This window comes from Procambarus clarkii, chromosome 34 (assembly GCF_040958095.1).
Source record: "Procambarus clarkii isolate CNS0578487 chromosome 34, FALCON_Pclarkii_2.0, whole genome shotgun sequence".
Classification (NCBI taxonomy): Eukaryota; Metazoa; Arthropoda; class Malacostraca; order Decapoda; family Cambaridae; genus Procambarus; species Procambarus clarkii.
In genome coordinates this window covers 19,048,806-19,060,407 of record NC_091183.1, presented here as the reverse complement: position 1 = coordinate 19,060,407, position 11,602 = coordinate 19,048,806, and the positions used below count along the sequence as shown (strand labels likewise).

At 37.5% G+C, this 11,602-nt stretch overlaps 1 protein-coding gene and 1 long non-coding RNA gene across 2 annotated transcripts in view; one reads left to right on the top strand and one right to left on the bottom strand.

Annotated features, from left to right (window-relative positions):
* The window catches only part of LOC138370964 (uncharacterized), a 13,377-nt gene extending 6,645 nt beyond the window's left edge, over positions 1-6,732 (top strand). The window contains exon 4 of the long non-coding RNA XR_011230278.1: positions 6,167-6,732. This is a non-coding gene — a long non-coding RNA (uncharacterized lncRNA). The remainder of the gene's footprint in view (positions 1-6,166) is intronic.
* Positions 6,733-9,014: 2,282 nt separating this feature from the next.
* LOC138371020 (putative nuclease HARBI1) lies at positions 9,015-10,390 on the bottom strand. Its single transcript, XM_069335659.1, has 2 exons — positions 9,963-10,390; positions 9,015-9,406 (listed from the first exon to the last, which is right to left on the bottom strand). Exons 1-2 carry the CDS (start codon positions 10,267-10,269, stop codon positions 9,015-9,017), a joined length of 699 nt encoding a protein of 232 aa, XP_069191760.1. The 5' UTR covers positions 10,270-10,390.
* Between the last annotated feature and the right edge of the window lie 1,212 nt (positions 10,391-11,602).

Here is an 11,602-nt window from a genome sequence, read left to right as displayed (position 1 = left end):
TTCCCAGCACTCTTTGTCATATACGCTTTGAAACTACTGACAGTCTTGGCCTCCACCACCTTCTCACCTAACTTGTTCCAACCGTCTACCACTCTATTTGCGAAAGTGAATTTTCTTATATTTCTTTAGCATCTGTGTTAAGCTAGTTTCAATCTATGACCTCCTGTTCTTGAAGTTCCAGGTCTCAGGAAATCTTCCCTGTCGATTTTATCAATTCCTGTTACTATTTTGTATGTAGTGATCATATCACCTCTTCTGTCTTTTAGTTTTGGCATATTTAATGCCTCTAACGTCTCCTCGTAGCTCTTGCCCTTCAGTTCTGGGAGCCACTTAGTAGCATGTCTTTGCACCTTTTCCAGTTTGTTGATGTGCTTCTTAAGATATGGGCCAACTTCTGTTGTTGGGCACCACACAACAGCTGCATATTCTAGCTTTGGCGTAACAAAAGTCATGAACAATTTCTTTAGTATATCACCATCCATGTATTTAAACGCAATTCTAAAGTTAGAAAGCGTAGCATAGGCTCCTCGCACAATATTCTTTATGTGGTCCTCAGGTGATAGTTTTCTATCTAGAACCACCCCTAGATCTCTTTATCAGAATTCTTTAAAGATTTCTCACATAATGTATAGGTTGTGTGGGGTCTATGTTCTCCTGTTCCACATTCCATAACATGGCATTTATTAACATTAAATTCCATTTGTCAAGTGGTGCTCCATATACTTATTTTATCCAGGTTTTCTTGAAGGGCATGACAATCATTTAAATTTCTTATCCTTCCTATTATCTTAGCATCATCAGCAAACATGTTCATGTAATTCTGTATACCAACTGGTAGATCATTTATGTAGACAATAAACATCACTGGTGCAAGAACTGAACCCTGTGGTACTCCACTTGTGACATTTCTCCAGTCCGATACATTGCCTCTGATTACTGCCCTCATTTTTCTATGTCAGAAAATTTTTCATCCATATTAGAAGCTTACCTGTCACCCCTCCAATATTTTCCAGTTTCCAGAACAACCTCTCTATGTGGAACTGTCGAATGCCTTTTTTAGGTCCAGATAGATGCAGTCAACCCAACCATCTCTTTCCTGTAATATATCTGTTGCTCGATCAAAGAAACTGAGTAAATTCGATACACAGGATCTTCCAAATCGAAAACCATACTGTCTGTCTGAAATTATATCATTTCTCTCCAGGTGTTCTACCCATTTAGTTTTAATTATTTTTTCCAATATTCCAATTCCAATTTTTTCCAATAATGTGTGTGTGTGTATGTATATTTGTGTTGTTGAATATGACCGAAAGTCATAGTCTTTCTGCCCCTCTCCTTACTGCTATTGTTGTTTCTCGCATCTTTGTATTGCTTGTATGTTTGGGCAATTTTTCCCCTTTTCCTAGTTCTGCATCTCTGCTTTAGTATAAATTTTGTTGTGCCATTATCATATATTTCACAAAACTTGACATACATCTCATTTACTTCATGTCCTAACAGCAAGTGTTTGTCAAATTCCTTAAGGAAATATCTGAGTTCCCCATAATGACCTCTCCACAAGTCAGGTTTTTCAACTGCTTCAAGCTCATTTTCTTCCAGATTATAATGCATTGCATACTTTATTCCCAAAAAGACATGGTCACTTTTACCCAAGTGACCATGTCACTTGGGTAAAAGGAGGGAGGTACTGAAAGGAGGAAAAGGGAGGTACCAAAGGAGGGAGGTACTGAATGATAAATATATCTTTCTCTTTCCTGGTAAATATAATATCCAGCATGGAGGGAACATCCCCTTCCCTCATCCTCGTAGCTTGTTTAACATGTAGAAACATGAATGTTTACAGGGTGAGGTTTACGAAATATATATATATATATATATATATATATATATATATATATATATATATATATATATATATATATATATATATATATATATATATATATTGGTCTCTGGTCTCTCTCTCTCTCTATATATATACACATATATATATATATATATATATATATATATATATATATATATATATATATATATTATATATATATAATATATATATATAATTATATTATATATATTATTTATATATATATTATATATATATATATATATATATATATATATATATATATATATATATATAATATATTTTATTAAATATGACCGAAAAAGTAAGATTAATAATTCTAACACGAATTTTCTCAATCTTTCGTACATTATGCTTCACTGTTGGAGGTAAATCAAAAATCACTTCTCCAAAATTCATTTTTATTTCTAGTCTGACGCGACACGGGCGCGTTTCGTAAAACTTATTACATTTTCAAAGACTTCACAAATACACAACTGATTAGAACTTGCGTTTCCCTGATTTTATATCTACATTTGAGTGAGGTGGGAAGGGTGATGTGGCATTACATTTGAGTAAGGTGGGAAGGATGATGTGGCATTAGAGGATATTAATAGGGTATTAAAAGTATCAACACAACAGAACACGAAACAATGGATATTGAATAGAAGTGTTTGTAGAAAGCCTATTGGTCCATATTTCTTGATGCTTCTATATTGGAGCGGAGTCTTGAGGTGGGTAGAATATAGTTGTGCAATAATTGGCTGTTGATTGCTGGTGTTGACTTCTTGATGTGTAGTGCCTCGCAACGTCGAGCCGCCTGCTATCGCTGTATCTATCGATGATTTCTGTGTTGTTTACTAGGATTTCTCTGGCGATGGTTTGGTTATGGGAAGAGATTATATGTTCCTTAATGGAGCCCTGTTGTTTATGCATCGTTAAACGCCTAGAAAGAGATGTTGTTGTCTTGCCTATATACTGGGTTTTTTGGAGCTTACAGTCCCCAAGTGGGCATTTGAAGGCATAGACGACGTTAGTCTCTTTTAAAGCGTTCTGTTTCGTGTCTGGAGAGTTTCTCATGAGTAGGCTGGCCGTTTTTCTGGTTTTATAGTAAATCGTCAGTTGTATCCTCTGATTTTTGTCTGTAGGGATAACGTTTCTATTAACAATATCTTTCAGGACCCTTTCCTCTGTTTTATGAGCTGTGGAAAAGAAGTTCCTGTAAAATAGTCTAATAGGGGGTATAGGTGTTGTGTTAGTTGTCTCTTCGGAGGTTGCATGGCTTTTCACTTTCCTTCTTATGATGTCTTCGATGAAACCATTGGAGAAGCCGTTATTGACTAGAACCTGCCTTACCCTACAGAGTTCTTCGTCGACTTGCTTCCATTCTGAGCTGTGGCTGAGAGCACGGTCGACGTATGCGTTAACAACACTCCTCTTGTACCTGTCAGGGCAGTCGCTGTTGGCATTTAGGCACATTCCTATGTTTGTTTCCTTTGTGTAGACTGCAGTGTGGAAACCTCCGCCCTTTTCCATGACTGTTACATCTAGAAAAGGCAGCTTCCCATCCTTTTCTGTCTCGTAAGTGAAACGCAGCACGGAACTCTGCTCAAATGCCTCCTTCAGCTCCTGCAGATGTCTGACATCAGGTACCTGTGTAAAATGTCGTCAACATACCTGCAGTATATGGCCGGTTTCAAGTTCATGTCGACTAAGACTTTTTGCTCGATGGTACCCATGTAGAAGTTTGCAAACAGGACACCTAGGGGAGACCCATAGCGACCCCATCTACTTGCTTATACATGTGCCCATCCGGGCTCAAGAAGGGTGCCTCTTTAGTACAAGCTTGGAGTAGTTTCCTCAGAATACTTTCTGGCATGTCAAGAGGAGTACAGGCTGGATCACGATACACTCTGTCGGCTATCATTCCGATTGTCTCGTCCACAGGTACGTTGGTAAACAGCGATTCTACGTCCAACGAGGCTCTTATCCCTGTGGCCCGTGCGCCCCGCAGTAAGTCCACAAATTCCTTTGGAGACTTCAGGCTGAAGGCGCAAGGAACATAAGGAGTCAGCAGGCCGTTGAGTCGCTTCGCCAATCTGTACGTGGGTGTGGGTATCTGGCTAATGATTGGCCGAAGTGGGTTTCCAGGCTTGTGCGTCTTGACATTTCCATACGCATATCCAGGTTTATATTCCCCAATGATCTTTGGCAGGTGGAGTCCGGATTTCTTGGCGTTCACAGTTTCGATCAGTTTGTTGACCTTTGCTTTTAATTCGGCTGTAGTGTCCTTCGTTACCCTTTGGAACTTAGTTTGGTCAGAGAGTATGATGTTCATTTTCGCCAGATATTCGTCTTTTTTAAGAATGACATATATTAGCCAGATACCCACACCCACGTACAGATTGGCGAAGCGACTCAACGGCCTGCTGACTCCTTATGTTCCTTGCGCCTTCAGCCTGAAGTCTCCAAAGGAATTGTGGACTTACTGCGGGGCGCACGGGCCACAGGGATAAGAGCCTCGTTGGACGTAGAATCGCTGTTTACCAACGTACCTGTGGACGAGACAATCGGAATGATAGCCGACAGAGTGTATCGTGATCCAGCCTGTACTCCTCTTGACATGCCAGAAAGTATTCTGAGGAAACTACTCCAAGCTTGTACTAAAGAGGCACCCTTCTTGAGCCCGGATGGGCACATGTATAAGCAAGTAGATGGGGTCGCTATGGGTTCTCCCCTAGGTGTCCTGTTTGCAAACTTCTACATGGGTACCATCGAGCAAAAAGTCTTAGTCGACATGAACTTGAAACCGGCCATATACTGCAGGTATGTTGACGACATTTTTACACAGGTACCTGATGTCAGACATCTGCAGGAGCTGAAGGAGGCATTTGAGCAGAGTTCCGTGCTGCGTTTCACTTACGAGACAGAAAAGGATGGGAAGCTGCCTTTTCTAGATGTAACAGTCATGGAAAAGGGCGGAGGTTTCCACACTGCAGTCTACACAAAGGAAACAAACATAGGAATGTGCCTAAATGCCAACAGCGACTGCCCTGACAGGTACAAGAGGAGTGTTGTTAACGCATACGTCGACCGTGCTCTCAGCCACAGCTCAGAATGGAAGCAAGTCGACGAAGAACTCTGTAGGGTAAGGCAGGTTCTAGTCAATAACGGCTTCTCCAATGGTTTCATCGAAGACATCATAAGAAGGAAAGTGAAAAGCCATGCAACCTCCGAAGAGACAACTAACACAACACCTATACCCCCTATTAGACTATTTTACAGGAACTTCTTTTCCACAGCTCATAAAACAGAGGAAAGGGTCCTGAAAGATATTGTTAATAGAAACGTTATCCCTACAGACAAAATCAGAGGATACAACTGACGATTTACTATAAACCAGAAAACGGCCAGCCTACTCATGAGAAACTCTCCAGACACGAAACAGAACGCTTTAAAAGAGACTAACGTCGTCTATGCCTTCAAATGCCCACTTGGGGACTGTAAGCTCCAAAAAACCCAGTATATAGGCAAGACAACAACATCTCTTTCTAGGCGTTTAACGATGCATAAACAACAGGGCTCCATTAAGGAACATATAATCTCTTCCCATAACCAAACCATCGCCAGAGAAATCCTAGTAAACACACAGAAATCATCGATAGATACAGCGATAGCAGGCGGCTCGACGTTTGCGAGGCACTACACATCAAGAAGTCAACACCAGCAATCAACAGCCAATTATTGCACAACTATATTCTACCCACCTCAAGACTCCGCTCCAATATAGAAGCATCAAGAAATATGGACCAATAGGCTTTCTACAAACACTTCTATTCAATATCCATTGTTTCGTGTTCTGTCTTGTGTTGATACTTTTAATACCCTATTAATATCCTCTAATGCCACATCATCCTTCCCACCTTACTCAAATGTAATGCCACATCACCCTTCCCACCTCACTCAAATGTAGATATAAAATCAGGAAACGCAAGTTCTAATCAGTTGTGTATTTGTGAAGTCTTTGAAAATGTAATAAGTTTTACGAAACGCGCCCGTGTCGCGTCAGACTAGAAATAAAATGAATTTTGGAGAAGTGATTTTTGATTTACCTCCAACAGTGAAGCATAATGTACGAAAGATTGAGAAAATTCGTGTTAGAATTATTAATCTTACTTTTTCGGTCATATTTAATAAAATATGTCTACAGGAAAGACTGCTACCAAAATATACTAATATATATATATTATATATATAAGTTTGTGTGTGTAATTTATATAAATAAATAATTAAATATTAATTTTGTTAATATCTTTTCAGGGAAAACTTGCAAGTACAATTCGTATACAAGAGGGGCAACAAGAGCCAGAGGATGTCTACTAAGAAAATATATAAGTCTTTATCCTCACACTCTTGATATATGGTCTTCTCTGGTCTCTCTATTTTCTCTCCTCACAAATGACCCTTTTTTTTTATTTCTTTTATGTTTCTCTCCTGTTTTTCTTGTCTTTTAATCTCTCCTTTCCTCTTCTCTTCTAACACCTCTCGTTTCCTGTCTCTTCTAGGTTCTCTCTTCCTTTACTTTTTATATTTGTGGTATTCATTTATGTCATTTTTATCTTGTATATTTTTCTTGTATCTTTTTCTTATCTTGTGTTTCTCTTCCCCTTCTCTTCAATGATTTCTCATTTCACTCCTCTCTCTGTTGTTTCTGTTCTGTCTTCTCTATCCTTGCCTTAATTTTGTTCTGTCTCCTCTTTTGTTGTGTGTGTGTCTTTCTGTCTCTGTCTGTCTCTCTCTTTCTCTCTCTCTCTCTCTCTTTCTCTCTCTCTCTCTCTCTCTCTCGCTCTCTCTCGCTCTCTCTCGCTCTCTCTCTCTGGCTCTCTTGCTCTCTCTCTCTCTGGCTCTCCTCTCTCTCGCTCTCTCTCTGGCTCTCTTGCTCTCTCTCGCTCTCTCTGGCTCACTCTCTCTCTCTGGCTCTCTCTCTCTCTCTGGCTCTCTCTCTCTCTCTGGCTCACTCTCTCTCTCTGGCTCTGGCTCTTTCTCTCTGGCTCTCTCTCTCTTTCTGGCTCGCTCTCTCTCTCTGGCTCTCTCGCTCTCTCTGGCTCTCTCTCTCTGGCTCTGTCTCTCTCTCTCTCTCTCTCTCTCTCTCTCTCTCTCTCTCTCTCTCTCTCTCTCTCTCTCTCTCTCTCTCTCTCTCTCTCTCTCCTCTCTCTCTCTCTCTCTGGCTCTCTCTCTGGCTCTCTCTCTGGCTCTCTCTCTCTCTCTCTCTCTCTCTCTGGCTCTCTCTCTCTCTCTGGCTCTCTCTCTCTCTGGCTCTCTCTCTCTCTCTGGCTCTCTCTCTCTCTCTGGCTCTCTCTCTCTCTGGCTCTCTCTCTCTCTCTGGCTCTCTCTCTCACTCTGGCTCTCTCTCACTCTGGCTCTCTCTCTCTCACTCTGGCTCTCTCTCTCTCTCACTCTGGCTCTCTCTCTCTCTCACTCTGGCTCTCTCTCTCTCTCTCTCTGGCTCTCTCTCTCTCTCTGGCTCTCTCTCTGGCTCTCTCTCTCTGGCTCATGCTCTCTCTCTCTCTGGCTCTCGCTCTCTCTCTCTGGCTCTGGGTCTCTCTCTCTGGCTCTCATATTTCATTTGATTTAAAAATGTCTGAGATTTTTACTTAATCTAAGTTATATTGCATGGTGCTAATATGAATATTATACATGACTGTTTTTTCTTTTCTCTTTCTCCCTTTCTTTCTTTCTCTTTCTTTCCTTCTCTCTCTTTTTCTTTCTCTTTCTACATGAATATTATACTTGACTGTGTTTACATTCACTTGTAGATTTTTATTTTTAGTTAATTAGTCCTAAACTTTTGATTAATAGATTTTTATTATTAGTCATAGAAAAACTATAGTGTTATATGTATACTCGGAAAATTTTACTTGTTTTAGTTTTAAGTAACAATAACTGCTTATTACGTCAGACTGATCTCAGCATGACATGAATCACAGGCTGCTTGATCACAAAATCTATTGTGTTCACATATTGCATATATAGATTTTTAGATTTTTAAATTTTTACTTTCATATTGTTATAGATATAGTCTATATATTTCGAGCTATTACATATATTTTGTTGTATTACTCATTCTTAATTAAATAAATATAATATTTTAATTATCTTTTTGTACCCTATTTATTTGTAATTTACACATACATATATAGGATGTCCATTTCTTTCTCAGATATGTCTTCTTTCTTTCTCTCCCTTTCTATTTCAGATATGAATTACAAAATTATTATACCCTAATTTACCCTAAACGTTTTAATGTAGGTAATTAAAAGATTATAAAAAAGTTTTTAGAAATGTTAATTATTTACGTTCTAAGGTTGTATATAAAAGTTCTCAAAAACCTTTTCTAAACGTAATTATAACGTGCTGAAAACAATGAAATGTCGTTTTTAGGATGTTTTAAAAACATGAAAATGTTTGCTGGGAAGAAACATTTTTATTGGCAAAAAGATTAATGGCAAAGATATAATTATTTTATCACATCCCTAATATATGTTTCACCTCAAATTGGTCTAAGGGCAACATATTGATGGCCTACATCATTGTTTTGTGTATATCATTTAAACAAAATTATATTAAATTTTTCCCTTACATGTAAGGTATATTAAACACTGTACTGTATTGAAAGCAACTTTATTTTATAATTAAAATAATTCAATTTTAAGGCCAATGCTGTGTATACACAGCATTGGCTAACAAACACTGTTATTTTACAAACCAAAAATTTACCCAGCCATATTATGTACCACATTTCTTAGTGTCTATGAATAAATATTTATTGATATATTTTTCACACAAATTTTTGGTCTTTTGTCAGATGCATATATTTCTCCTCAGGTATCTGACTTTCCATATAAAGTATAGCAGCATAAATAATATTTCCAAATCAGCAGGTACATGTTTGTAACAGTTTGTTTGTATATTTATGTTTCACTTACATATGCAGTATGTGCTATTGAATTTAATAGGTAAAAATTGATAGGATAACTTACAAATAAATCTATGAATCCAATTATAAATGTTTTTGATTTCCGTTATTGATAAATTCTTGAGTTACTGTACTTGTATTTTTATACAAAAGTTCCATTATGTAGTGTTTTCAATTACATGTTTTACTTTGTTATATAAGTATGATTTGAAATAAAAATTTATGAGAAAAATTCCTTACTACTTCCCTTCTTTGTGTGTGCCCATTTTCATGTGCTCCACCTTCAACATTTTCATTCATTATAAAGTCATCATCAATGATCTCTTCAAGAGGTATTCTTTGCTCAATGCAATAATTGTGCAACAACATACATGCAACTGAAATCTTTGCACATTTATCTGGTTCATATTGAAGACTACCACCAGACCTGTGGAGACACCTAAACCGAGATTTTAACACGCCAAAAGTTTTCTCGATTACCACTCTTGTTCTTGCATGGCTCCTGTTATACAGCTCTTCTGGAGGGTTTTCAGGGTTTGTGAAGGGTGTAAGTAAGTTGTGTTGCAAGGGATAGCCACTGTCACCTGCATAGATATTTAATTTATAAAATGTGCATACATCTTTAAAAATCACTCAATAATCCTAAACCCACACTTTCACACACTATTTGATTCTAGCATCTGAAGTGGTTGGTTACCTTCCTCTGTCATATGAATACCTCTTGCATTACATACATCATTCTCATTTAATGTTCAGAGGCATATAACTGACATGTCAAAACAACCAAAATGTAATCCACTTCCTTCCATATTTAACTTAATCATCCACTTGTAATCTCTGGTACACCCATGACACATGATGTATATAAACACCAGTTTAAACACATTTCTGCTGATTTCCATTCAAAATTCTCACTCTCATTCTCCATATCAGGGCTAAAACACACTTTCATTTCTTTAATATAAATCAACATGAATAAATTTCTTTATACTATTCATAATACAATAAGCTGTTACCATTCAATATTAAACAACTTTTATTTATAGACTGTACAGTGTATTTGTTGTGACTCGATAAATAACAAATAGGCAACCTACTGTACTATAAATGAAGGTCATATATATAAAATGCATATCTTACCTAGCGAATAGGAAATGCCAAATTCTCCTGCTTCAAATCTGTCATGGAGTCTGCTGTTAGCCCATATGAAAGCATCATGAGTGCTTCCAGGGTATCTTGCACAGAAATCCATGATTACATTATCAGGATTTGACACAACTTGAATGTTCAAAGAGTGATATTGTTTTCTATTTACATATATGTTTTCTTCAACTTTTGGAGCTTTAATGGGGATATGGGTACAATCGATTGCTCCAATTACATTGGGAAACCTACTGATATTAAATTTTAACTTAGTTTGTATAATTTCATTCATCTCTGTTGGCATTTTTATTTCTGCTAGTCCTTTTCTGTAGAGAGCTTCCGTCACTCCAGTTATTATTCTTGATACACTCGATTGACTGAGACCAGTTGAATCTCCAATAACACTTTGGAAACTTCCACTTGCATAAAATCTCAGCTACTAACAATGATGTATGGGCAGGAATGGCTTGACCTCTTCTAGTTATTCTTTCAATATCATCTTTAAGGTCTTCACAAAGTCTTAAGATCATATGACGTGGAAAACGATAGTATCCTTAACAATTTTTTATCACTTACATCTAATGGATTTAGACGATCTTTAAAGACTCTTTCTCTCCTTAAAGCTAGCTCATTACGTAAAGCAATAAGCAATAACATTTAAAATGTTTTTAACTGTTAAAATTGGTATTTTTTTGGATGCGTGTCCAGGAACACTATACAGTATTGGGTACCTAGGAAAAATAAAGCATATTGTAATACAGCCTGTAAGATGAAATATATATATACACACACATACTGTACATACATATTTGGGGTGTACAGTGTGGTGCCCATGATTGTCTATTTATCCTGCCACCTTTCTTCCATCAGCCCCTTGTCCCTATTCAGTCCCCATCCCTCTCTTTTTTTTTAACAGGCCATAATTAGAGGCCTAAGTATTCAATGACCAAAGTTTTTGTAGTTTTTACCCTAACCTAACATCATTTGTTCAGGATGTTTTTCTTTTATGTCTCACCCACATTTAATTTCAAAATAAAACCAAACAAAATAAATTAAAACTGTATATGTATAGCTAAGGTACACCCTTACTGATTACTAGGTGAACAGGGGCATTTGGTGATAGTAAATGATCACATCAGGCAGGTCTCATCACCTTCTCTCATTTTTCATGTTCACCAGTGTTTATTTACTTAATAACTACTGTATAATATCTTGCTATTATAAAAGTAATTCTACTATCATCAAACACATATTTACTTAAAGTTTCAAGCAGAGAATGCATATATAACTAACACGAAGGACTCCTCTCCACTAGATTCACCAGCTATATATTTTGGTCATGTTCCAATATCATAAATCGATCCCAGTGTTATGTAGTAGAGAAAAAATGACTTATATCCAGTTTACGTAAAGCTACGAGTGGTCGAAACCACACTTAAATCCCGAAATGAACTTACGAAGATTTTTCCACTTAGGGTAGTTAATTGAATACGGACGTAGCCGCCACGAAGGCGCTAAGACGAAAACGCTCTTAGCTAAGAGGAAAACCTTCGTAAGTACCTTCCTGAATCCGGCCCCAGGCCCCAAGTCAGACTGTGATGGAAAGCTGGGCTCTGTAGCCCACACTACATTGGTCC

Excerpts from the sequence above, each read along its gene's own strand:
- LOC138371020 (XM_069335659.1), bottom strand. The coding sequence starts at position 10,269 with ATGCCAACAGAGATGAATGAAATTATACAAACTAAGTTAAAATTTAAT. Across the intron at positions 9,407-9,962 it reads TGGCATTTCCTATTCGCTAG|GTGACAGTGGCTATCCCTTG; the intron begins GTAAGATATGCA and ends ATATCTATGCAG.